This window comes from Excalfactoria chinensis, chromosome 6, assembly GCF_039878825.1.
Source record: "Excalfactoria chinensis isolate bCotChi1 chromosome 6, bCotChi1.hap2, whole genome shotgun sequence".
Taxonomy (NCBI): Eukaryota; Metazoa; Chordata; class Aves; order Galliformes; family Phasianidae; genus Excalfactoria; species Excalfactoria chinensis.
Genome location: NC_092830.1, coordinates 33,872,227 through 33,899,554, shown reverse-complemented (window position 1 = coordinate 33,899,554; position 27,328 = coordinate 33,872,227). Strand labels below are relative to the sequence as shown.

General features: G+C 42.3%; 1 protein-coding gene across 13 annotated transcripts in view; it reads right to left on the bottom strand.

Annotated features, from left to right (window-relative positions):
• TACC2 (transforming acidic coiled-coil containing protein 2) overlaps positions 1-27,328 on the bottom strand; it is a 72,245-nt gene that overhangs the window by 7,348 nt on the left and 37,569 nt on the right. For 3 of the 13 annotated variants that reach the window (XM_072339491.1, XM_072339497.1, XM_072339496.1), the window contains 10 exons: positions 21,513-22,830; positions 19,010-19,045; positions 17,059-17,119; positions 15,914-16,115; positions 12,256-12,317; positions 11,322-11,437; positions 10,407-10,578; positions 9,153-9,293; positions 3,805-3,948; positions 2,942-3,018 (listed from right to left, as the gene is read on the bottom strand). In XM_072339491.1, the coding sequence (XP_072195592.1) occupies positions 2,942-3,018; positions 3,805-3,948; positions 9,153-9,293; positions 10,407-10,578; positions 11,322-11,437; positions 12,256-12,317; positions 15,914-16,115; positions 17,059-17,119; positions 19,010-19,045; positions 21,513-22,830 (2,329 nt within the window). Of the gene's footprint in view, positions 1-2,941; positions 3,019-3,804; positions 3,949-8,036; positions 8,127-9,152; positions 9,294-10,406; positions 10,579-11,321; positions 11,438-12,255; positions 12,318-15,913; positions 16,116-17,058; positions 17,120-19,009; positions 19,046-21,512; positions 22,831-27,328 lie in introns of all 13 variants that reach the window. The other 10 variants (XM_072339492.1, XM_072339498.1, XM_072339493.1 and 7 more) reach the window with 6 other exon arrangements.

Genomic DNA, 27,328 nt, shown 5'->3' with positions numbered 1-27,328 from the left:
CAAAATTACTGTACGCTTCATCTGAAGTGGATATTCCAAATAGCCCACTGGTATTTGAATACATATTTTTTGAAGTCTTTGCTCGCTTTGATTTGCTCCATTTCATTTAAGTCGGCTGCAGACAGTGAGGTTACAGTACGGATAAGGGGAAATCCTGGGACAAAAGTCAGTGAGGAAAGGAGAAAGCTGTGGAGATCCAACCAACCCAGCGCAGTAACACCAGCGCTGCATATGTGAAATCTGGATTGCAAACAGAACCCAGACAGTGGGATCACTTTAACATAAAAGCTAAGCAGTAGGGATTTGAAAGCCGTGTCACCTCCTTGTAATACCAGCCACCTTCAGCAAGTTTGATCATGGTAGAAAATGAAGCCAAGGACTCATGACAGTGAGTATAAATAACACTGTTAGAACACCATACAGCTCCCCAGCTTGGGCTGCACCGTAGAAGTAGGCAGCAAAGCCAAAGATCCATTTCTTACTTCCATCTGTAAATGTGACTCCTACAATGTCACAGAGATTTTAATACTATTTGATTTAGAAAGTGAAGTTCTTGAGGCTTGTTCCATATTCATCACAAAGCTCTCTTTCACTCAAGCAGCCTAAACTGCAAGTGGGGAACCCAAGGACGCTGACCATGCCATTCCTCTCTATGATGGAGCATCTCAACCCTTGAGATGTTACATAGGCTTCATTTCTTATATTTTAGACCTTTGGTCTACTTATTGACTTTCCATAGTTTTATAAGTCATGAAAACATAGAAATGCAAGGCTACCTCTTGAAAGGTCTGCTTGACTTCCCACACAGAGGTATGTTCAATTGGACCTCCAACAAACCATGTTTAAAAAAGAGATGCTGTTACGCTTGCAACTCAATAATCCCAGCCTTTCCCTTCATTCCTTTCTTACAGTTATGTCACATCTAATTGCTGCATCTCTAATTTACCACACACGGACTGTTTCAACATTTAACATTCCAAATGAAATCTTGGTGTACACACGCACATTTCATCATTTGGTGACAAAATGACTTTTTCCCCACTTGCCTGTTGAAATTTGGCTTACATAAGGCTTTCCCCCCCCTCCTTTCTCCTTATTGAGGACATAGACACAGAAGCAAATCACTGGTACAGAAAGGAACAGATCCTGCAGTGTGTCAGATGCTCAATCTCTCTGCTTTCCTTTCATTAAGGGATAAGCAACCTCTGCCAGCGCCTGTTTTGCAGCCAGCAGGCATGTGTACCCTGGCAGCCTAGAGAAAATAGACAATGTACTGCGCTGGAGTGTGTGCTGAACTCTGAGTCATTCTTTACATAATTCCTAGGTTTTCTTCATTCCATGCTTTGTTTTTTTGCATTTGACTGCTTGCAGCAGCTCCTTTCCATTTTGCCTCATTATGCACTGAGAGCTACGCCAGGGTTTTGGTTCCTTTCCCAGGCGGGGAGCAAGAGAGGTGAGAGAACTCAGCGGGTGCTGGGAGATGGTTCCTCTCAAAGACATAAAGGGGCTGCCCTCGCCTTCTGCAGATGCCTCTCTTAAGATGAGTTGGCTCCAAGCCCTGGGCTCCTCTATTCAAATCTGCCACGTGCAACTCTTGGCTTCTCTGCCAGTGTTTGCTGATTTGTGCAGCACAGTTTTCTTTTACCCCTGCTCCATCAGTACAAGTTTCCTGGATGCCAGCAGGAACTGCAGGTGCAGATCACCTCTCAATACAGCTTACTGGCTTTAGCTTTAAGCTACCTTTAACCCTGAGAAGAAGCAGGCGCTAAAACAGAAAAACTCAGTCTCAGAAGGCACCATGGAAACTATAATTTGAGAGATAGATGCTAAAATAACCTGTCCAATCTCTTTTATTTATGAGTTAAGGACAGAGGTAGGGAGAGAGCCTGCCTGTTTGAAGGCAGAAAATAATAGGCTTTAAAAAATCCATAGAATACTCCTACAGAGACTCTTCTAAAACTGACGACTTTCTCAGATTCAGGTCAACGAATGGGTCAAACTTATCTGCATGTTGTTCTTATGGCATTACCACTGTACACAAAAAGAATGGCTGAAACCCTCGGCTGACTAGACGGCAAGCAAAAGTGATTCTTTGAGCAACTTCATCCACTACAGTGACTCTGTTTATCACTTTCGCAAAGGGCAAGGACCTTGGATGGGAAGAAAGGCCAAACCAGCTATTATCAGCATACTGCTATTTAATGCAATAGAGACAGGCTTGCAAGGAGAAACAGAATATATTAGAACAGCAGATACAACTAGAAGGAATTGTAAAGTTCAGGGTGCTTCTGTCAGCTCTCAAATTGGGTGGCAAAATCCAAGATAAACACTGGTTAACTGAAATCAAGGTTAGTGTGTGTGTTATAATTAAAAACTGCATTCAAAGAAAAGGAAGTTGAAACTCTTTGAAAGTCAACACTCAAAGGCAAGAATGGCTCCTTTGCAAGAAATGTTTTCCTACCAGCAATGGGGTTTTTGTTCTTTAATGTTGAAGAGCCTCTGCTGCTCGTGCCTGTATTCAAACCTTCACAAGCTCTTTTCTGTTGGCAAAACTCCTCATGGAAAAACAACTTTAAATTGGTAGGCAGACACCTCTACCAGCACCGCAGGTGCACTCATTCAGTCAGGCAACAGAAACACCACAATGCAACCCATTGAGAATGCAACCCATTGAGAATGCACAAGTGAGGGGAGCAGCACAAACTGCAGAGAACTCTTTCCTTACATTCACCTGGACTAAGACCCTTTTATCTCAGTTCAGCAACATGGATATTCACAATGATTACCTCCAATGGCTTTAGGATCAGTCTAAAGCCTTCAATTAAATATAACTAAACAACTTCAGTTAGCCAAAGATCTGTACAGTCATGTCATTCTGGTTGCTATCCACATCATAAAATGAGACTCCACTGTCGTGATTAGTGACAAGTGAATAACCCACCTCATTTCCATCACTTCCCTTCTGCTTTCTTCATATTTCTCTTTCCACTCAGATACTTCTCTTTCCTTGGCCACAATCTGAAACAAGGAAAAAGAAAAGAGAAGTGATCCGTTGAGGAGAAAACAAAATAAGCGTACAACAAATGGATACCAAATGCTGACTGATACAGGTACAGTTTCCAAAGGCAAAACAGGTTCAAATACAAGCATCCCTGGTGATTTATGGGCAGTAAGGTGCACTTCTAAGAAGTTCAGATGTGAAATCATAATCATTTCAAACCACTCCATACAATGTCTGATTTGGAGCCAACCCTCCAATCATTTTGTCCATGGCTTTGGAATACAGTCCCATGATTTGTCCTCTAAGGGGGTTCTACTGCTTCTGTGTGCATATGTAGGGCTATCCGTGAGATTTTTAGACTTGAAGGTCTGTGTTCTCAGTGCTCCTTTCATTCACACTGGAATGGTTAGACACTGGAATGGGTTGATGTCTCACTCCTGTCCACTTTTAAGTCATTTAAGTGACTTTTGGATAATGATCTTAATTACGTTTATTACTTTGGGTCAGTCCTGAAGTAGCTCAACAGTTGAACTCAATGATTTTCCTTGGTCACTTCCAGCTAACACTGATTCTCATTTACATCCAAAACAAGTTGCTTTGGTAGCTTCCAGCATGGCTTTAGGATTGCTGAGAACAGCCTCAAGGATGGTAAACGTGATCATAATATGAAGAGTTGGGGAGAAAACAGAAAAGAAGGAGCCCACAAGTGCCACATTTCCTATTCCCAGTTCTACTAAGAAATACCTAAGAATTCTAAGTTCTACTAAGAATATCCCAGTTCTACTAAGAATTCTAAGAATTACCTCTGCTCTGGCAAGTCGTAATGCAGCATCCAAGTCTTGCTGGGGGTAGAGAAGACTCGTGGTGCCTTCTGCATCCGAAGCGCCGATCCGTGAGTACAGCATGCTTTTAGAGATGGAAACATCTGCTGGGATAGCAGGTTCTCTCTGTGCGTTTGGTTTTTTTAAATACAAAGAAATGAGCCATTAAATACATGTTGAGCTGACATTTTCTGGGTGCTAGGCACCAGGGTCCTGAGCTAAGACTGAGAGCCTGTGCACTGCTAAACTACAACAGCGGTAACACTGACAGGAACATTTCAATGCGCACTTAAAATTCATAGTAAGCATCAGGAGAGCCAAATTAGCCTCAAGATAAGATAAAGAGAGTGCTTCACCCACAATATTTTAGGGCCTTGTTTTACTACCTCCTGATACAGAAATGCCATGAAAGCATCCACAAGAAACGCTTGACAGCAGAGGAAATTAGAATGGGAGGCAGAGAGCTCATTAACAGGAATTCTGCTTCCATAAACATAGATGAGATCAAAAAGCAGAAATGAAGAGATGTCTGTCTTCCTAGTTCTCACATGCTGATATATTCTGTCATAAACAGTATTTTGTAAGAAATGCCTATATGCAGCTGCCATCACTGCCCCACTGGTTATTTAGCATGCAATTAATATGTTAAATGAGGTTTGCTAGCAGCTGCCAATCCTGTTCACGCTGGTGGTCAAAACTGGGTCAGAAGGATACAGAATAGAGTCCAAAAGAGCCAAGTGAAACCGAGATGCCTGACCCCGTGAACACTCTAGATGTAAACAAATGACATTACAGTGCACTAAAACCAAGGAGTTTATAAACACCCACATCTTCAAACACCGCATCCAGCACGCTGATGGCCTGGATATGAATGCTTTCATGCTGCAGCTCCAGCATGCTCTTCCCCCAAACAAAATGCTGCACCTCCTCCCCTTCAACACTGCCCTCAGTGCAGACTCTGATTTATGCCATGAATGGTTCACTCGCTCACAGCCCTTCTCACGTATCCCAGAACAACAGACAGGACCCAAAGCTGCAGTTACTCTTTTGCAGCCCTTTCTGAGCTCCCAGAGCACACCTTACTGAAGAAGCTGTCCTAATGACACACGATGCTCGCGCTAGGAAAACACAGGAATAGATGCTGTGAATCCCACATCTGTGGGCAACACGCTGAATCCCTGCCAGCAACGCTAACAGACAAGAAAATTTAATTAGAGCAATAACGAGCTCGACAGCACTTCAAAACACCACGCTGAATGGCTGTTTATACAGGAGACTCGTTAATTTGCTCTCTATCTTTTGTTCCTTTTTAAACACAGGAGTCATCTGACTCTGTGCTTTCAGCTGCAGGCCATTCCTCTCTCTTTTTGTTACGTTTAATCGCAACAACAAGGAGGCACAACCTCCATCCCGATGGCTTTGCACAGTGCAGCAAAAGGCAGCACAGGATCTACCAAAACGACACAGCTTGTATTCTTCAGATTTCTCCTGATATACAACGATAGTGCAGGAAAAAGCACATCTTGGGCACAAGCTCAGTCACCTCCGTGTATGCATATATATAAAACACACGGTGCTGCCCACAGTTCTCAGCAAAACAGGCAAGAAATCAGAACGCTCCTGTGGAAGTTCAGTATTCCAGCTTCAAGAAATGCACTGTATTTCCTACTCAAATCCAAAGAGAAAAGCTAAGAGACCACAAAGAGCCATTAGAGCATCAAAGCTGCCCTCAGAAGAAAGGCCGTAGTGCAGCTCAATCTGTTGAGCCATATCTTATTTCAAAAGCCTCCTGCTGTGTGGGTTGCTGGGTCTCATGAGGAAACTGCTGGGAAATATTAATTGTGGCAATGGAGACACAGGTTTCCTTAAGCTCCTGTAAAAACTCGTGGAAGTAACTGTCAGTATGGTGAAGATTTTGAAGGAAAGGAAGAAAAAAGCACATTGGCAAGAATTTAATACATATTTAGGGATTTTTGTATGGCCTGGGTTGCAAAGGCCCACAGTGCTCATCCAGTTCCAACTCTGCTATATGCAGGGTCACCAACCAGCAGCCCAGGCTGCCCAGAGCCACATCCAGCCTGGCCTTGAATGCCTGCAGGGATGGGGCATCCACAGCCTCCTTGGGCAGCCTGTTCCAGTGCGTCATCTGTTATTTTCTGCCTCCAAATATTCCTATCACCTGAAAACAAAGTAGCCCTTCAGGATGACAATATTACCTCAAGTAACTTCAGCTACGTTTTAAATTCAGCGCCTAAGTGCAAAGAAAGTAAGCAGTTAATTGGGGTAATAATAAGCACTGGGATTTATAAGTCACTGAACTTCACACAGAGAGATTAGAGTCTGCAGGGGAATTACTACGAGATGTAGGTCACTGTGATCTTAGTGTAAATATTTGAGAGCCCAATGCACTTCCCAGCACCTTGCACAGAAACCAGATATCTGATCAGACAGTGAGTAAATGCATATTGATTAACCACCTTGGTGACCTTACTTCAAGGTCAGAGTGAAAGAAAACTGAGGCCCTGCAATGAAAACGATACAGCACTTTTACCGTACTGTTTAGGGGAATATGTATTTAGCCTTGCCGAAAATTAGCGTGAGTGCTGGCAAAGGGTGAGCTAAATGTGTATCAAACAATTTGGTCTTGTAACTAATTGATGTGTGCACACAGGTCGATGGAGGCATAACAAGCCTAATTTATGTCTGCAGCTTTGTAGGAAGATGGTGATAGGATGCAGTAATGTGGACTGTTTGTGCTTGTTATCCAACCTGTAATGGTTCAGCAAATGCTAACCTTAGTTATAAAACATGAAGAGAAGAACTGTGGGCAGCCAACCAGAAGGGAAACCTGCCAGATAGTGTCCAAATTTAAGTCATCGTAGTCATCTGGTAGATCCTATTATAGTTAATCCAGGCCACCAGTCACAGTAGGTCACAAGGGTTGCAACCACAGGCTAATTCAATATCAGCAATCTCCCACCTAAACAGTAAAGTTATCCAGGGACAAAAGGCCTTCCCAGCCTAGCATGGCACTCATGTTGTTCAACCCAGAACACCCCTCTGGCTGGACTGAGACAGGACTTTGTGAATGTCCAGATGCTTCCAATTCTGTGTCAGAGGGTGGAACTCTGCTTATTTTCCCCTCCTCATCTCAGCTTATCATTTTTGCTATCTCTGTTATCTAGATTAAAAGCATTTTCTATGAATTCACATGAAGCCTGTCCCCCATTTCCAAGTTCCAAGAAGTTCATAAACTTCACCAAGAAACTACACCTTGTCATCAGCTCCAATGTTGTTATGATGCAGGGTACTCAAATATTAAGATGACGCAGGACCAAGCCAAAAGCTTCCTGACTTATTAATGGCCACTGTAACACGAGAAAGGTCACTGGAGAAGGATGTGCCATGGCACATGCCCCTGGTTTGGAATAAAATGACTCACCACAGCAGGATGCTGCCATCCCATCAGCTGACAGCACCTCCCAAGAAAGCCATTAACATTTTTGGCTAACCTTTTTTGCTAAAAGCACCACAAAGGACAACTGGCTAATAACCAAACAGTGCATCACAGCAAGCTTTTCTGTCCTGCAGTAAAGCCAGTACGGACCGCGTGCATCTCTAGAGCCTCACTCTGAGGAGGCAGTAGCCAGCGTGCCATAGAAAAAACCAATTAAAAGAAAGCTTTAGATCTTCAGGAGTGAAACCCCACTGTGTTATGGAACCATTTTCCCTTGGGAACTCTACAGCCCCTGCAGATCTGCTGCAGTCCCCTTCTTCTGAAGCCTGATGGTAGGGTTGGCTGAACTTCTCGCTTCTGTACTTGGTTGTCTGTTTCAAGCTGTAGAGGCCAACAGCCAATAGCATGTTTATAGGAGACAGGTTTGACGCTGGTTTGCTACCAAATATTTTAGGACCAAACCTTGGGGTAAACATTAAAAAAAAGCCATCTGCTTGCAAAATCCTGGTCCTGCGATAAGCGTGTGCCTTGTTTCTTGCCTACACATTTGCTTTTGTTAATCTTTCCTTGCGTTGAGCAGGTGACAGCATTTCTGTGTGCAGCACTGCTTTCAGCATGCTCTTCCGTGCCACACTTTGGTGCTTGTTTTAGTTTTCCACTGCACTCTGAGCGCCTCAGTCACCTTGTTAAAGAAAAAGCAGCACTCTGTTTCTTAGTCTGTGCACACTCACACGCATGGCAGGCACAAAACAGATACCTCGGCATCTAAGGAGCGGAAAGAAGACAGGGCAATCTGCCTGGCTAACTTCAGTGCTTCTATTCTCATTGCAGCAAACTCTAACTCCTCCTGTTGAGTGTTTGGTCATCATTAGTCCACAGGAAAAAAAAAAACGTATTAAGAAGAAAGCAAAAATGTTTAACACGTTAAGAAATTGAATGTTATACACCTTGATGTGCAATTCCGGCAAATCCTGGGTGACAAACATCCCATATTACCTTTGTCTTGAACTTTGGTGCAAAATGTCACTTTGTGGGTAGTTTCGAGATGGTTATTCTAGGCAGTTTTTATTAGAAAGTACGTTTGGATAACGTGTTTGTTTTAAAAAGAAATAGATGTTTTCTGCAGTTAAAGCTGTTTCTGCCAGACTTCTCTGCTTCCACTCCCATGTTATGTGAATTTGTGCCAGCTGCCACTCTCAGTTCACCCTTTTCTGTTTTGAAATTTGACCATGAATGTTCTGGAAAACAGGTCCTGACACACAGAACTGCTCTGCAGATGGATTTGTTTTTCCTACAAGAAGCCATGCCAAACTGTGCATCAGATAGATGATTAGAGTAAATCCTATTTCCATTAGGATCTTCATCTCTGAAAATGAACCTATGGATACAGACCTACTAAGGTCAGGCATCATAGAATCATAGAATCACCCAGGTTGGAAAAGACCTTGAAGATCATCAAGTCCAACCGCAGCCTAACCAGTACCGTAAGTCTAACAACCCTCTGCTAAATCATACCCCTGAGCACCACATCTAAACATGGAGTCCCACGTTCAAGCTTCAAGCCTTATAGGGTTAGGGCTTTATAGGACTAGAATTATCTTTATAAAGACTTCTTCAAAATATATACATCAATGCTACTGGATAGAAGAAACCTGTAAGGAAATTTGAGTTCAATTTTCATGTACTGTATGAATTAAATTAAAATATTTCACTTCCTTTGTTTCCTGAAAGGCTAAAGATACTTTGGAGAGAATCAAATCATTGCTTTCTTTCTTTCCCATCCCCAATCCAAGCCATCTCCCACCCTTTTCACACAAGGTGAAGCATTCTTCATTGAGCACAGGCAAAGTGATATGTATAGTCTGCTACAAACCTGAAGTTTCTGAGCAAATACTGGGGGGTTCTTTTCTGCTAAGTCAGGATCTAGATATTCAGGTTGATCACATATTGATGTTTTCTTAGATATCCTGTTGAGAAGAGCATCAGCAGAGACAAAGGAGTCTTCAGGAGATGTCTGAAGGATAAGAAGAGCGTAGAATAATCAACAGAGGTTGCTCAAGTAATTCAGGCTAAAAGCAACACATCTGCAAATCCCTGATTTCTCATAATTTCATCCATCACAGGAAATTCCTTTGGAATACACAGCTCATAGGAGTGACAGACAAACATCAAGAATAATTATTCCTAATTTAAAAGCTGAGTAAATTTTTTAAGACTAATATGAAGTTAGTGGCGTTAAGACCTCTAAAGCCATGGCTCTCAAGCCATGGGCCACAGCACGCTCTCAGTACATCGACTATTATGTGTTTTGTTCAAAGAATAGCTGTTGTTCCGTTCTGATATCTCTAAATGATATTCACAATTGTAACATGCTCAGGATAAACATATAACCTGAAGCTGGACAGAATGAGAAAAATAGACCTTGGGCACTTGAGCACCCACAATGGTCCATACATTGAGAAAACTGTCAAGCTAATTCCTTGCAAGATGGCATCAACAACATCATTAAACAATATAAATGAAGCACAGTATTAAGGTGAACTTAAAGGAACCTTTGTGTATTTGAGAACCAATGCTCTGAAGTCAGTGAGCATTGCAGGCCTGAAGTAAGAAAGGGGTCACCATTCAATACCAGAGAAGCCACTGAAAAAGAAGTGATGTCACTGGAAGCTGGGCTGAGTTCTAACGATCAAAAAGTGTGTTTTACATTATCAACCTCAGATGAGAACAACAGAGTTGAGAGTTTTTAAGAAAATCTGAACGTGCAGCTCTTTTTACCAACAGAAACTTAAAATCTTACCCCACATACAGCAGAGCAAACCATGTGCCTATGTTTTTCTTATAGAGCACCTAATTTATGACCAAAATACCTCCACAAATATTGAGTTGAAGTGTAAACAACTCTGTGTAAGGAAAAAGAATGTCGGCTTGGAATAAGTGATCACATGAGCATTTTAAAGTAAAGTAAAATTCCATCAGACTTTCATTTGGGTCCTACAAGATGCTGCTACTAAGAGTGTGAGGCCAAGTTCTTGCTCTGCTTGTGAGATCTACTTGTTCTGAGTTTTATAAGTTGTGAGTTTTCTGCAAGAAAATGGTTCCCAAACTGTTAACATAAATTACTTACTATTTCAATAGTCTCTGGGGTTGTTCCTAGCGTCATGGGCTCTAAGTCCTTCTGTTTCGACTTGTCTGGTGACTGTAAATGTGCCTCTTGGCTGGCAGCGAGGACTCGAGAAGCTGGATGTTGTATTTTCATTCCAGAGGACTGCTGGGCTTCGGGGTCTTCAAAACTTGACCTGGGAAAGGATTGTATGCACACTTTCAGGGTGGAGCACAAGACCTTCATCATTCTGCTTCTGGTAACACCAAAGTATGTCCGCTTCATTATTTCCACGTGTACAAATATAAATACTGCTTCAGCTCATCTTTCTATCATTCTCATAACGCTCTGCAATATCCTTTCAAAGCCACACACTGGAGTCATCTAAATAAACCCAGTTCCATCAGAAAGGTTATGCACATTCCTCAAATATTTCTCACTTGCCTTTTACCCTTTTCTCACCATGACCTACATCTCTCCCAGGAAACAAATGTTCCCGAGAAGAACAGATGTCCTTAAAGAGCAAAACTTTGGGAGAGTAAACACAACCCACACACGCTGTTCTTATGAACAAGACCCACTTTCTAGAAAGTACAGCTAGGAAAGGCCAAATGAGGAGTTGCAATTAAATAGTTTCTAGATTGGCACAAAAACGACCTCAGTATCTGAAACCACGGCCTTGTGAAACTGCTGCCACTGTGACTCCATTCAGGAAGAATATAAAGGAGAAATACACATCCTTATTCCTTTCCATTGCACAACTTCTGTACCTTTGCCCTCTGTTCTCTGTCACTTGTACACACAGATGGGAATCTATTTATAAACAAACTCTGCAACACAGAAGCAGAAAAGAGGAATAACCTCCTGCCTGTGTGTTGGAATGGCAACCTATTTCCCTGACATCCTTTTGCACTGCTGCCTTTCCTTGCATTGACATACCCTGAGCACGGCGTGGTGGAATCGGACAGTCTGATGGGAGGCGATTTGACTGGGCTCTCTTGCTGTGCATCAAACATTAGGTATAAGGACTGTTTCTTCGGGGTGCTATCATCCTGCTGGCAACAGGAAGAGAAAGACTCATTAAGCAATTCAGCTATTCTCCATTAAAGCTAATTTACTGCCTTAAGTGACCAAATGACTTGACAAACAGCGAACAATAAAGGACTGTAATCCTCCCTATGCTAACTGATACTGATAAAAGATGATCCCTTTCAGGAAGAAATCAATAGAGAACATAACCTAAGCAGTTCACTCTTTGCAATGGTTCTTTCTCTCCCACTTTGGGGTTAATCAGATTTCCGGTCCTGTCAGGCTGGAGGCATCTGTTGACTGAAAGTTACCAAATTATTCAGTGAACACAATGTTATTCTCATTAGTTTATGTACTGACATAAACCCCTGGCTTTTCCAGGTCCCCACTGGATCTCATCAAGCTACCAGATCCATGAACTGAACGGAAAGACAAACAACTGATGACACGCAGTGCTGCATTCCGTATTTGACATTCATTCTGTATTCTCCCAGCATTCTCTCCATCTTCTTTAAAGTTTTAACCTCCATTTGTTAAAACAGTTCAGTCACTGGCGTAGACAGCTCTGTGTTCTACACTGCTGGAACTACTGAGTTCCTTCTAGTCCCTAGAAAGTACTGCTATGATTCTAGCTTAAAAATAACATGGAACGAGCTCTACAGGATATAGGACAACACAGCACATGCAATTTACCCCGGTTCTACCAATTTGAAAGAAGCTGGGTTTGCAAATCTGCTGCAGGCACTTGATAATTAATTTAAGGGGTAGTGAGGTTGATGGCATTATCAGGATAGTGCGTTATGACAGGGGAATGCAAATGAGCGGAAATGGGGTGAGAACTTACAGGCACAGAGGAGCCTATTTTCTCCATATATTCTATTTCATATGAGTTGCCATATTCCAATTCTGCAACAGAAACAAAAGAAGAGCCATTAGATGCATACCATCAAATGATTTTTGCGTAAGTAAATGAGATACATTCTCATTTCCAAGGGCTGCTTCCACTCTCTCCCACTCTTTCCTATGAGATATTAAAAATAGAATATACAGAGAGAAAGCTGAAGATGTACTTTCATTGATTTTCAGCAATGGACCTACAACGCATTTCAAACAAATGGACTTGCCATAAGAAATTCTGCTCTGTCAGCTTACCCAGCGTTCTGCCTCAGCGCCCAGAATATTAACACAATTCCAGAGCACTTTCAGAGCAGACAACTTTATCTTATCACAGAAAACACACTTTCAATTACTGGTAATGTTGATACCACGTGCCTTTAAATAATGCAAAAAGGTATAGCAAGCTTTTAAGAAATAATATGTTTCTTAATGTATATCACACAGTTCTTAATTAAGAACAACTGTGGTATCACTTGAGATAAGAAAGATGCATCAAATATCTGCACACTCACCGAACAGGGCTGAGACCAAAGCCCAGCTTGCTTGGCTGTTGTCACACTTGAGTCATGGAGGAAAAAGGGAAGGTTTATGAAGAGCCCTAAACCTGGACCCTAATAAAAATGCAAATCTTTGCTGCTGCTCTACTTCTAATCTCCTAATTACACGGGAGGGAATAACCAGATTTCTTTCCAAACTATCGTCATCCAGTGGTGAACTGAGAGAGGAGGACTGATGAAACACAGCCAAATGGAACCATAATCACAGAATCACAGAATCACAGAATGGCCTGGGTTGAAAAGGCCCACAGTGCTCATCCTGTTCCAACCCCTGCTATGTGCAGGGTCACCAACCAGCAGACCAGGCTGCCCAGAGCTACATCCAGCCTGGCCCTGAATGCCTGCAGGGATGGGGCATCCACAGCCTCCTTGGGCAACCTGTTCCAGTGCATCACCACACTCTAAGAGAAAAACTTCCTCCTAATACCTAACCTAAACCTCCTCTGTCTCTGTTTAAAACCATTCCCCCTTGTCCTATCATTATCCTCTCATGTAAAGTCAATACCCCTCCTGGAAAGGAGACCATATCTTCATGGACCCAAGTGAAAACAAAGACTTAGTTCAGTTACACATTAACTTAAAAATGAAAATCATAATTAATTTGCCCAAGTTCTGTATTTTACCCTCTTGCCATGAGTCTAACCCAATAAACCACTTATCGCATTTCCATTATAGAGAGGTCCTAATGAATGACACACTACATTGAGATAAAAGCATGTACAAAAGTTCCTATAGATTTGGGCAGCTTTTGAGAAGCAGGGCTTGTATCAGGAAGATAAAAGCCATCATTAGAACATCTATGCCTTACAAGCGAAACCAACCCTAAAAACAATCTCTTACATTCTTAGATTTTATTTGTTTTTAAAGTCAAAAGCATCAGAGAGTACAAGAAGTGTGATTCCACAATCTATGTATCTTGTAAAACAACCACAAAACTCACAGGAAATGACATTTGGGAGATATTAATACTAAAATAGCTAAGAGAATGCTATAATAGGCTCCTGGCTGCTTTAAATTCCTGGCACCATGTGTTTTAATGGTAATAAGAAGCCAGGTGAAGCAGACAACCTCCAGGTATCAGCCACGAACTTTTTCCTAGCGAAATCAAAACCAAAACTGAAACAAGGAGACGATAACAACCAGCTGGACATTGCATGGCAGGAGACATGAAGAAACATTTCATTGACTTCCTCGAATCCAGCAAGGAACACTGCAATATTTGTGGGGCAGTTTCACAGCCCCAACCCCCACCCCCACCCCAAGGGAGCCCAGCAGCAGGCTGTGCAGCATAGCTGTGCCACCACCATCCTCTGCTGTCACCCTGCAGCTGCCTGCAGCCCCAGCCTGCTTTTGGGGTAGCACACATTTAATTTGATTGATTAAGGAAGCAGAACGCAGATGGAAATACCTCAACAAGGAACAAAAGGAACAACACGGCTCGCTAAACGCAGCGCAGCTTCGTCTCATTGGCCTCACAATTAGATAGCATCTCCTCTCCCAGGTATCACCTCTAAGATATCATCTCCCATCCAGAATCTTACGCTCCAGTTATCTCCATGCATTCAAAACCTACAATTGCCCAGGATATCATACGAGGTAAGATAATTATCTTTTATAAATGCATACGGCAGACTTACTAAGTGATGCTCTCCAACTCCTCCTACAAATAGCTGCACGGTTACATCAGAACTTACTGCAAATAATTACTGCTTATTTCTGATCTGTGAAATGGCCAAAAAAGAATGGCAGCAGCTATAAGCAGAGCGCAACAGATGAGTGCTGGATGTGAGGGCTGACTCTGTGCTCGGGCTGTATCGGTACAAAAGCAGTGTTAGGTTACAGGGGAACAGTCACACCACTGCTTGGGAAGGGTAAAAGAGAAACAGCACTGAGAAACAGCACTGAAACTGCTCAAACATTCCTGAAAGCAGCAGTAGTAAAGACTGCCAAGGGAAGAAAATGATTATTTTTAAGAGATCTGAAAAGCGGAAGCGTTGTTGATTATAATTAGCATGAAATCTGAAACTCCAACTGTACGATGCAGCACACGAGATGAGACAATTAGCATTTAATTAGGAGCTCTGCGCTTTCTTCTACCACTCTGACAGCTCGAGTGATTGTGCTTTAGAGTCTCTCACTATCCTTTTGTTCTGTGTCCTTCCATACAACTTCCATTTTCCAAGGTTTGGGAGGTTATTTTCTAAAGAATATTTGTTGGCTTCAAAAAGAAAATAAATATTAACAGAATTTCTCGTTTGGCCATAAAATCAAATGGGTTCATCTAGGCTAAAATCTTGATCAGAACAGAAGACTCAACAGATTTCCAAGAAGCCCAGGCTGTGCAAATGCATAAGCACGTGTGTATGAACATGCACAGCTCCATTAAAAGCAGCTTCGTCATTCATGCCTTTTAATATCAAACACATTTGACCTAAAAGCTTAGCAGTTCTTAATCAAGCAAAAACTCCTCAGATGGTATAGAACAGCTTTAGTGTTAGACTGGGACTCGGGGCAAAAGGTTAGGAAAAATAAGGAAATCTGATCGAGAGGAAAAACTTTAAGCCAAGGTAAACTCATGCATTCCTCCCACCCTCAAAGCTGAAAATTTGCCCTCTGAGCAGATGTTGCAGAGCAGCTCTTCCTCTGCTGACCCCAGCGAAGGCCACACACAGATTTCCAAGTGGCCAAATTCTCCCTTCCACGCTTCACAGACCTGGAATGACAACTTTCTTCCCAGAAACCTCCAGCTTTGTCTCCCAATTGCTTATACTAATATACCAGAAAGAAGATCACCTAAGCTTGACTTGACTTGGCACCTGAATAACTATCTTCCCCAAAGGATACCCTGGGCATTTCTGTGCATAAAGAAAACCGGATCCCGGCATCCTGAAGGAAGATGTAAGTTAAGGGCCCTCAACACAGAATCATAGAATTGTTGGAAAAGACCTTAAAGATCATCAAGTTCAACCGCACGATCCAAACAGCATCATTTTTAGGGTTCCCCAAAATAACACCATCCGGATGCAGACAGCCCTGTGTACAGCATACCCTCTGTAGGAGAGCTGAACTTGGTCTCATTGACAAATGTGGACAGATCAGAGGGCTGTGGGTAATCCTGCTTGTCCGTGCTCAGGTCCACAGTCATACAGGTCCATTTCTGACTGGTCACTGCCAGTTTCTCCTCATCTGTTGCATGAACCACTGCGGATATGACAGGAGGCGTTTCTGGGGTAGGCAGCGGGGTGGGATCCTGTAGAAAACAGGACTGATTAATTCTGTTATCTTTCATCACGAGATTGTATGGTCAGCTCTGAATTCCTCCACTTGACTGCAGTCATCCTTTTAATTCCACACTCTTCATTGCAGTCCTGTCTAAAATGCTGACTGAAATATATTAGAGCGAATGGAACTGCCCTAGCAACAAGCCCTCCTCCTATTACTGAGCTCTTTGATGATTAAATACTCACGTTGCAAAGCTGCCTCGATAACATGGCAGAAAGAAAATCTGGAGCCGTTTAAACACTTGACAAACGTTGCACCCACCACACAGGACTGAAGTCTTTGAGGAGCAAAGCTGACTTGTTAGGCTTGCAGCATCAAGTCTGTGTAGGGCTGTGAGGTCACAAACCCTTTCTGCACTTCTATACCATCAATCTGCATCAATGAGAGGGCAGGATGGGGCAAAAGAAGGCAGGCAGCAGTGAGGAAGGAGCTGTGCCACATGAAAGCAAGTTGGGCCTTTACACACAGAGAGCTTTTGTTAACTCCCTTCCAAGGGAACCACCTGCCGGCTGTTTACAGCAAGGAATAGAGCCATCCAAGCACGTGCTCCTACTAGACCAGCCCTCTTGTTTTACTTCTGTTTTCCTTGCAGCTTTGTGCATCTAGCTTCTTACTTCTCAATACAAAAACTCTACGGTGGATACCTGGCTTAATTTTTCAGGTTTTTCTTTTAATGCAGTGCATTCCAAAGCATACTTGATAATAGCCTAATTGGGATCCCCAGAGCAATATATACTGCAGAGATGCCAAAAGCTTAATACCTTGCGATTGCAGCCTCACACATTCTACTTGGACACCAGCACGCTCACATTCTTTACAAAAGTTCTATTATTAGATGTACAATTGTACATCAAAATGTCCCTTCTTCACCCCTGCAAGAATACATGTATCACAGCCATGCAGTACTTTACCTGAGAAGGAGGATCAGACAGTGGAGATCTTTTTGGTGATTTTTTCACCCTAAATGTATCACTAAAAACAAAGTTAAGACAGTTAGCATGGTAACAGCAGAAAGAAATGGGTCATTTCACACTTAGCAAGAGACAGCTACAGAAAGTGCATCCTCTGTAAGCCCTTCTGCTTTAAAATCCCCATCCATTAGGGCAGCAGCACCACAGAGAAACATGCTGGATGTACATACTTTTTCATGCATTTGGACACAGAGCTTGATTCCCAAAAAGCTGAGAAAAGCAGGATTGCCATATTTCTAAATTTACAGAAAAATTATGTGGTTTTTTTTTTCCCTGTTAACTACTGACAGAATGTTATATAGAGAACAGAGCTGCTGCTCCATTGCAATTCAAATCTCTGCTCCACCACAGACATCTTCAGTGGCCTTAAGTAAATTATTTAACTTCTGTCTGCTCCAGTTTCCCATCTGAAAATAAAGCCCTAAACAAATCTTTACAGGAACGATCTGGGAGTTAAACCTGACAGACTCGGTCAGTAAGCTCCAACCACCTCACAAGCCATGAAGATGAGAAAGAAATGGGTTTGCTTTGGGTAAAGGACATTAAAAAGAAGCTGAGGCGGGTGCCGTTGCTGAGATTCCAGCACAAAGTTCCATCCTTACCAACAGACACAAGAGATGCCCCACTTTGAGATATCCCCTCCCTCCCCACCCTCACTGCAGCCTTCCAGTACCTAAAGGGGACCTACAAACAGGAGGGGAATCAATTCTTTACAAGGGTAGGTAACAGCAGGACAAGGGAAAATGGTTTTAAGTTGAGGAAGGGAAGATTTAGGTTGGATATCAGGGGGAAGTTCTTTGCAATGAGGGTGGTGAGGTGCCTGTACAGGCTGCCCAGAGAGGCTGTGGATGCCCTGTCCATCCCTGGAGGTGTTCAAGGCCAGGTTGGATGGGGCCCTGGGCAGCCTGGTCTGGTGTTACATGTGGAGGTTGGTGGCCCTGCATGCGACAGGGGGTTGGAGCTTGATGATCACTGGGGTCCCTTCCAACCCAAGCTATTCTATGACCGAAACAAACACAGCATCAAATATGGCAATGCTGCTTTCGCTGCCCGACAGCTCACAACGCAAACCAGGAGTGCAGACACTGTAGCCCTCCAAAAAATCCCACAGGTTTAAATCAGGCAAAGAGAGTGAAGAATTTATGTTATATGGAGTTATATAATGATAAATGTTGGCTTTATCTTCGCAATTGGTTTAAAGCATTTTCTAACAGGGACATCAACCAATTTTCTACCATCTTGATGCATGTTGCCACAGCTGTTCAAACACGTTTTTGCTACTGACTGGAAGAGGCAGAAATCATCACACCCATCTCCTCACTGATAGAGATTTAAGGTAAGAACTTGACGGGCAGTGGCAAAAGTTACTGCCTATGAGCTCATCCCCGTCAATGAGCGGCAAGGTCAGCACTGCAAATGATAATGGTGGCTTTCAATTGGAAGAGGGTAGATCAATACCACCTCTATAGGGGAAAATTAATCCGGCAGCTGAATATTAGGGTGTTCAGTGCTACTAATTATCTAGTTAGGATGCTCGAAATAATTAGGACAAGTTATTCCCTCGAGGAGAAATACTTTATGAGTATTTAAGAAAGATGGGTTGTACAATGTTTGTGTGTGATGGTAGGAATTATCTCGAAGATGGGAATTCTGCAGTTTTTAAAGGAGGATCTTCTTTGCCAGGCAAACACATAATGAGGCATTAGACTCCTCTAAGTCATTCACAGATGGGCGCTTTCCTTAAACAAGCTTTCATACGTGCCAGTGAAGTGACACAGTTAACATAAGAGCTTCATGCTGAATAATAACTGATCATGCTGCAAAATAAATGAGTGAAATTAAAAAGCCCATAAATCAAAGAGAATTGAAATGTTAGCTTAGAATTACTTACAACAGAGAACATACAGACATCACATCTTCTACCATCCTAAGACAAATAAGACAAAGAAAAGAGAGACAGACAGAAGGAACTGACAAAAAAGATAAACCTACAAATACTGTTAATGTGTTACGGCAATCTGATCATGCATATCTTCTATCTGCATAACCTCTGCTTTTTTATCGAGCAAGTTTCAGAAGAAAAAATATTAATACTTCAGTCTTTTACTCCTTTTAAATTCAACGTTACAATTCAGACATGCATTCATCTTACAAAGCACATTTGTCAGAGCTGAAGATACTGAACTAAATTCTCATCAACAAATGAACCAGCCTTGCCTTCCCTGATGGCAGCCACCTGCTTTCTCCTCAAAGCACACTGCTGCTTGTTATAAGGGAAATCAGACCGTCTTGAATGGCAGTTAAGCTTAAGGAAAGCACTACTGCTCAGTTGGCAGCTCCTGCTCTGTCTCCGTTCCTCATGTGTGAGGCTCCTGCATTTCTAAAGGCAACCTCCAACCACCCAGCACCTTCAGGATGGATGTCAACACAAACCACCTATTTGGATACATCATTGAGCAGGGACTCAGGAGGCATCAGCTGCTCTTTGTTCGCTTTCATCTGAGCAAGATGATCTGTCACAAACCAGCTCAGCACTTCAGCATGTGAACAGAGAGTGATTTGCAACAAGCTGATATCCATTCTAAAAACCTCACCTTTCCACATGGACAGCACGTAACAGTGCACACTTAGCAATGGCTTACACTCTATGCCTGGCTTCTTCACCTCCCATAAGTCTCATCTAACATCAGTCTTTCTGTGTGATGAACATGTTCTCAGTCTAGCCCATGGAATTTTATTTGTGCAACCCTCAACAGAAAACGAACAAGCAAAAAGAAAGAAAGAAAGAAAGGAGAAAAATAAAATAAATAAAATAAAATAAAATAAAATAAAATAAAATAAAATAAAATAAAATAAAATAAAATAAAAGAAGAGAAAAAACCTGCCTTGGCAAAATCATTTAATTCGGATATATTACAGTATCACTTCTAATTCCAGCAGCTCAGAGCAGTATTTTGCTCTGGCTTCTCTCTCCTGCCCTATTGAGGAGGCACCACCGAGTAGGGTCTAACAGGCGGTGTCTTTACCCAGGCTGGGCTCTCCTACCCTGGATCCCATAGGAGAGTCACACCAAGGGGCCTTGTTACAGAGAGAGCAGCGACAGGCAAAGATAAATATAGCCACTGCCTCCCACGGCATCCTCCAGCAAGCTCTAGGCCAATTTCCTTCTAGAAAGTGTTAGAGCTGCAGGCAGCACTGAGCATTAACATGCAGATCCCCTTCGTTAGAAACCACTTGCAAAAGTAGGTTATAGGGCTGCAGTGAGCAGATATCTCTTATAATGCCATGAAAGAAGTCCCAAACAAGGGTAGGAAATTCTTATAAACCTCCAGAAAATAATAATAATAATAATAAAGATTACAAAAATATACAAACTCTTTAAATTCACATCGCCTCAAAATTAACAACTTTGGATCTGGTTCTGATATTCAGAGCAGATGGGTGGATCCAAGAAGCTTATACCAGGGGTCCAGATCCTGGACAGCACAAGGAGGCTCTGGCTGGTTATAAATATGGGACTTTAGGGTCTGGTGACATAAAAATTCCCCTCTTTTCCCAAGTACAACTCAAGTTGTTCCTTCTCTTGCATTCAGACTTCTACATCTTGGTTTGGACCAAACCAGTTTGGACTATAGTCTGAAATGCTTAGGCACGCATCTTAATTCCACCTTAACTAAATTTGAGGCATATCTCAAAAAGAAGCAGCAACAAAGAAAACTCCCTCAATAAACAAAAGATCAGAAATGCTCCTAAAAAGATAACTAATGGTACATGCTTTCTCAAATCTGGCAAGCAAGGTGAATTAAGTGTTTGGAGGGCAGCAGGCTGCACAGTTAAACAGAATGAGCTTCTTCCTATTCCTTTAGGGAAGACATTTTTTGCAGGCTTTACATTAGCCACATAATCTTCAAATCGCCCAGTTTTACCAAATTACCATAAGTTGATGTATAAAACTTGCTATGTACAATAGAGGATTTATTCTGGCCTTACTGTTTCATTCCTCACTCAATAACTGTGATTCATAAATTACTCTTTACTGGCGTGAATCAGCTTAAACAGTTTCCAATTCCAAAACGAGATCACCAAAAAACCTGACACAAAATTGATAAAACTTGGACTAATTCAGACTCAAAGCTACACTGGACCCCAAAAACCCAATTCCCAGGTCAGCGACCTCATCAGCATTGATTCGCTGCTGGTTCTTTCTTTTGATCTGGAAACACCAAGCTACTGAGATAACAGGCTGAGGGAAAGCATATAGAGACATGAGCCAGTTGTGAAGTGAACAGCACTCAACAGCATCTTCCATTCTCTTGTCAAAGACAAAACTAACTACACTATGGGATAGGAGTGTGCTGCTTCGAATCCAGAAACATCTGAGCCCTTTAACTTACGTCTTTAATGGCGTCTTCTTCTTTTTTGCAGGTTTATTCAAGTTGTCTCCATCAGTTCCGTTTGTTTCGTTGGCACTGGCTGGTATCTCAAAGGAGGCTGGAGATTTAGTGGGTGAGTTGGCAATCTTAGAAGACGACTTGAAAGGGTCAATAGAGTCCTCGCACATGTCTGGCTCAAAACTGTACGTTTGTTGAGGCAGTTTGGGAGATTCTTGCATTTTTGTACTAGAGGAGAACGGGTTAAAATTGGGATCATCCCACTTATCAATATCAAAAGTGTAAGACCCTTTTGTGATTGGGATTTCGTTTGGATCAGTGGGTGTCTTTGTCGGTGTGGTCGGAGCATTGTCAAGCTTTTCCACTGACTTTTTAGTCTTTGGCCTCCGTAATGGCATTTTAGCACCAGGCTTTTTACCAGCTTTTTTAGGAGGAGGAGTGCTCTCCTGCTGCTCTTCACCGATCCCTTTTTCTTCTGAATAATCAAATTCCAGCCTCACCGCAACGCCTTTGGCTGGAGGGTCCTCTTGTCCCCCAGTGTCCGATGGAGTCACCTCCCCAGCCTCTGGGGCGGGTGTAAGAGGTAGCGTTTTCTTGTTGGCAGGGGGTGAGTTTTGCACTTTGCTGCCTCCAGTGCTAAAAGCACTAATCCCTTCCAAACTGTCTGGATCCAAAGGGTAGGATCCCTCAGGCACAGCCGGGGCCTCCTGTTTCTCAGCAGAGGTTTTAGAAGGGTCAGTATGTTCTGGTTTTACTGAGTCAGCTTTTGCTTCAGGTGCGGGTTTCTCCTCACCCGCAGAAGCTGCTTGGCCAAGGTCAGGAGGCTCTTGTGGTGTTTCCTTCACTGGAGGAGCATCCAGAGATTTTTTTGCTGGCTGCTTCTTTTTTAAGGAAGCGGGCCTGGATTTCTTTGTTCGCTTAAGGGTACTGGAAGCACTGCTTGAACCAGTACCATAAGCATCTGCTGCCGGCGTTAGAGTCTCACTGTTGCCAAGATAGGATGCTCCATCAAAATCACTAGCCTGCAAGCTAAGAGACCGAGATAATGTAGATTTGGAAACTGGCACCGAATCGGTAGATTTTCTTCGAACATTCGCTTTGGGGTCACGATTCTTCAGTTCTGGAGAGCTCGGTCCTAAGGCATGGAGAGAATCAACCAGCTCAATGTTATCAAAGTCCAAGTTGTAAGTTCCACTGCTGGCTATTGGCTTGTCCTCATCGAAGACTGTGGAAAAAGAATGGCAAGGGGGACGGAAAGGGCTTTCTTCAACTGACTCACTGTGTGACACATCCGTTACAGGGACAGTTTCAGGAGGTAATCCTGTGGGAACAAAGAGAAAACAGTGAATTTTAAACGTCCTTTTGCAGTAAATTCCCTTACAGTTTGGCCAGTGTTTCAGCAATTACCTGCTCCTATTAAGTTTTATTTCCCATGTGCTATTTTTACTAATTTCCCAGAGGAAAAAACAGTGGAAGATGGCTTCCTCTCCACAAGACAGCGAGGCTGCTCCTGTCTGCCCTAAGCAGTCAATACACTCTACTTTGACCTCATAAATCCAAGGTTATAATGGAACATGAATCACTAAGAATTCTGTCTGAAACAGATTATGTTAAAGATTAAAAAAGAAATCAATTGTTCATCTCTACAAATATTCTCAGTTGCATTATTTCCCTTAAGAATCACCATTACATGCTCCCTACTGATTATTGAAAACATTTCTCAAAGGGTCGTCCTAATTCAATATTGAAGGGAAAATCATATTCTAGAACTGTCAAAGGGAGCATCTTCTTATTATATATATATATTATAGTTAAGTGTTTGCTTGCTGAATAGAATCCTAAAAAGTTGAACTCTCTTAAGAATTATATTGGACAAAACAGACAAAACAGACAAGTTCATAGCGTGTATCAAAAGGATAGAAAATATAAAAGTAAGAAAGGATTAAGATAACGGTCCTTTCTGCCTTCTATCTCATGAAAATTCATTACTAAAACACCTTTCTGTTCCCAAATATGGGTTGCTCCTGCTGCCACTGCACTGTTCTGTATCTGAACCTCCACCAATGTACATGCATGTATCCCAGTCAAGGTGTGTGGAGTTTGGAAGTCTCCAGTTCCCTACCCATGCTACGCTTAGCTGGCTTGTCTGTACCGAGCGGCTGAGCTCTCACTGATGAGCACTGAAAGAAAACACTTCAGTTTTTCCTATTGAGCAACACAGCATTTTTTCACGTTGTCAACATCAAATGAGTCCTTTGCTCTTCCTTTAGTGATTTCAGCAAAATTTCTAAGCGTTTTTTTCCACTTCAATCTTGACACATTTTGCAAAACAAATTGCCCAGCTCCATTCATTAATCGTTTTCATAAAAGCAATATGGGCAGAGAATCAATAAGTGCTCTTAGTTAGAAGCCATGAGTGGATGATGAACAGGAAGGACATATTTTCTTTATTTCAGAGGAAATTTTATGTCCGTATAGAAATCATTGTTTAGGGATGCTGAGAATGGAAGTTGTTTTAGGGAATCTGATACGTTTCCTTAGAGCAGCACCAAGTACATTCAGGCACCTTCAAAGGAATGACAGTGAGATGGATTGTCTTTGAGGAACAGAATTCTACCAAGTCACATGAATTAAAAACATTGTTTTACTGCGGTTGCTTTGTTTTTTTCTGGAATGAATGCTAATAACTTGGCAGTGCTTCAGGACACTTTATTATTTCCCTCATCTCCTCTGCCTTGTTCTTGGTTTCAGTCTGATGGAATGGTCACTAATTAAACACAATTTGCTGAGCTTCACACAAACATCACTCACTTCTGACACTGGTCAGACTCAAATAGTGTCATAAAAGCCCACATTATACTAATCTGGGCGTTTTACATCAAAATGGAAGACACTTAGCAGGAATACACAGCAAGAAACACTCCTATAGTTCTAACAAAGTCAGCAAAGACCAAATCTAGGTCAGTGTGAAATAAAAGGGAGGTCTGAACACAACCTTCTGAAATTACGTGTTATTTTCATTCCTGCACATGCCAAAGGCCTCACTAGGGTTGAGGTCTCTCATTTAAAGTCAGTACAAACATTGATTTTATATATCTATATATCAGTGCCCTGAAGGACTCAGAATGGAGAGGACAGGTGCTGCACAGCTGAAGTTGTGAACAGATCACAGCAGCAGATGAAGGAAGGTACAACGCCTTCCATACTCACAGTAGAACAGCATTCAGATTCGGCACGCTCCACACAATGCAGTTTTAACCCCTTTAAATTGCTTATTTCACAGCTTCCTTCAAACCAAACTCAGTACAGATTGCTGCAGTGCGCAGCTCAACTTGCTGCTCTGATGTTTCCATTGTTTCTGTATGGAACAACATGTGAAACTGAGAAAACTGGGCTTCTGGCAGAAATGCAGAGCTGCTGCTTGATTCCCCTGGCACAAGTGACTCGACTCCACCCTGGCAGCAGCAGGAATGTGGGAGGGGAAGAGATGAACGTATACAATGCGGAGCAACACAACATTGTACTGCTACAAAGACATATTAAGATCATTTTTTTCCTGATGTTAAAATCCTATCTGGAGCACAGTGCCCTTTGCTTTCTTACATCACAAGACTAAGCAAAAACAGTCTGCTGTTCCTCGGCAGAGGGATGCACTATGCAAAAGAAGGCAGGACTTGCCGTACTTGACGTACCTCCACCAGCTACCAGCCTGTTGAACCTAAATCTCAACTGCTTCTTTATGAATAATGAAAATCTATTGAGGAAATACAATCAAGAAATTCCAGCTACTTTTATATATTCTTCTCCTTGAATTATGTTCAATTCCAGTGCTGGAGCTGTGCTGCACGCTAGGACAGTAGAGCGTTTTGTTCTTTGTTGACATGTCTCTAAAATAAGAGTGAAATCCAATAGGTCTGGACTGGAAAATAAAAGGCCTCAATGCTGCTGACTTGGAAGCAAAGCAAAACACTATTTTGAAAGATGTAGAAACAAAACCTGACCAGATCTAATAAAGCAAGAAGAAATTCAACTCTATTTCTGCTTCCTAGGGAAAAAGAGGCAAAAGAAAACCTCTGGAAAAAGCACACAGCACATAGCCACGCTCTCTGTAATACAGAAATAACTCAGCAGACAAGTACGCTTTGGCTAAAATGTATAGGAATCAGAATTAGTGAATATTACACATAGTCAAACACTGCTTATTTCAAGCTCCTGCTTGTTACGTGAAGTCTTTGAAGTTATGAAATCAGTCGGTAGCACTATTTTGAAGATTACTGTAAAAATACTCCAGCCATTTATTCTGGGAGAAAATTGGGATATAAGGCTTATTTTCAATTTGCCAGGCTTGGAGAGGGGGAAAAAAATGCTTTCCAAACCAAAAATTCAGCTCACTTTTGCCCGGATCTTTATCTCTCTACTGTAAATGCTGACTTCCATTCCTCTGGCACAGGAAGGAACTGGTCTCCCATTGGAAACGAGTGGGTTGTAATGCAGAGAAGGCTGCAGGGCTTGCAGCTCCCACCACATGCTGCCCCTTGGGCCTATCCATGCCCCCCTGGCCCTCTCTCCTGACCTGCAGGCTTCTGGCTCGGCCACGTGGCAGGTTTTACACCGCTGGGAGCTGGCTTGTAGCCAGGTGAACCTAGCTGCATTTCGGTCCCATCGTATTTATTAAGCTTTGAAGTCATCCTAATTAAAAACTCTCCTCTTGGCTTTCCAGCAGAGCGGTCCAGCTGTTGCACTAATGGAAGCAGGCGGGAAAACTGCAACCGTCTGCATCAATAATTACTGTCAGATACAGATGAAATAATCCTTTGAGCACTGACTGTGCTCCCTCCTTCCACCCCTCCCATAGAAGACAAAGACACGAGGCCAGCCATTGCTGCCTTGCACCAGCAAGAGTCTCACTGTTGTGTGCACAACCCAGGAGGTAAATGAACTGCAGGATAACTGCGTTCCTCAGTGGCTTATGGAGTACAAAATGTCCAACTGAAATGTCACATTTACAAAGCAGCACGCAAACACCTAGATTACAGTCTTCATATTACTAATTTCTGCTAAAGATTTCAGAAACAAACGAATGCTTTGTGTTGCCCTCCTACATTTGATTTTCTTCTGCATTACGCATCTTTCTTCTCTCCCATAAATCACCCTGTTGTATAACTGCACATTGCATAACTTCGGAGCTCTGTCAGTTTGTAGTAATTTGCCACCCATGGACAAAATCCTATCTGCAAATGAAATGTTTTCCTCTCTGCCATCCAGTGGCTTTTAATATGAGCTCACATTTGGCTACGAACAAACATATTCAGTTTCCTATTTTTCTTCAGGAATATCTGTCAGAAAGGAGGGGGGGGATGTGGGATACAGGGAGAAAAGAATCACATGCGACAGCAAAGCACATGTGTAATCAAGAGCTTGAAGATTATCTACTGCAGTAATTAAAAACACGCTCCAATCCTGTTTAGCACATGCATTCTTTTGTTCTCTCAGCAATTAACTTATTTTGTAATCGTGGAAACTGAGATTAGAAAAAGGGAAGAAGATGGAGAAACATTGTTTGATACCGTGAAGGGAGAACTGTAAAGGAAAAGCTACTTCTATCTTATGGAGTCAGTTTGTTGAATAACCTTCTAGGTTCTTATAAACTCTTAGCATAATAACAATCTTCAAGAGCAATTCATGAACAAGCCCTGGAAGTATTTTAAAGATAGATAGAGATAAAGACAGCTCAAGATATTTCTAAGACTTGTTGTATCCCTTAAAGTTGAAACCAAAGCTCAAAAGCCTCCACTATGCATATGAAACACAAGCAATCT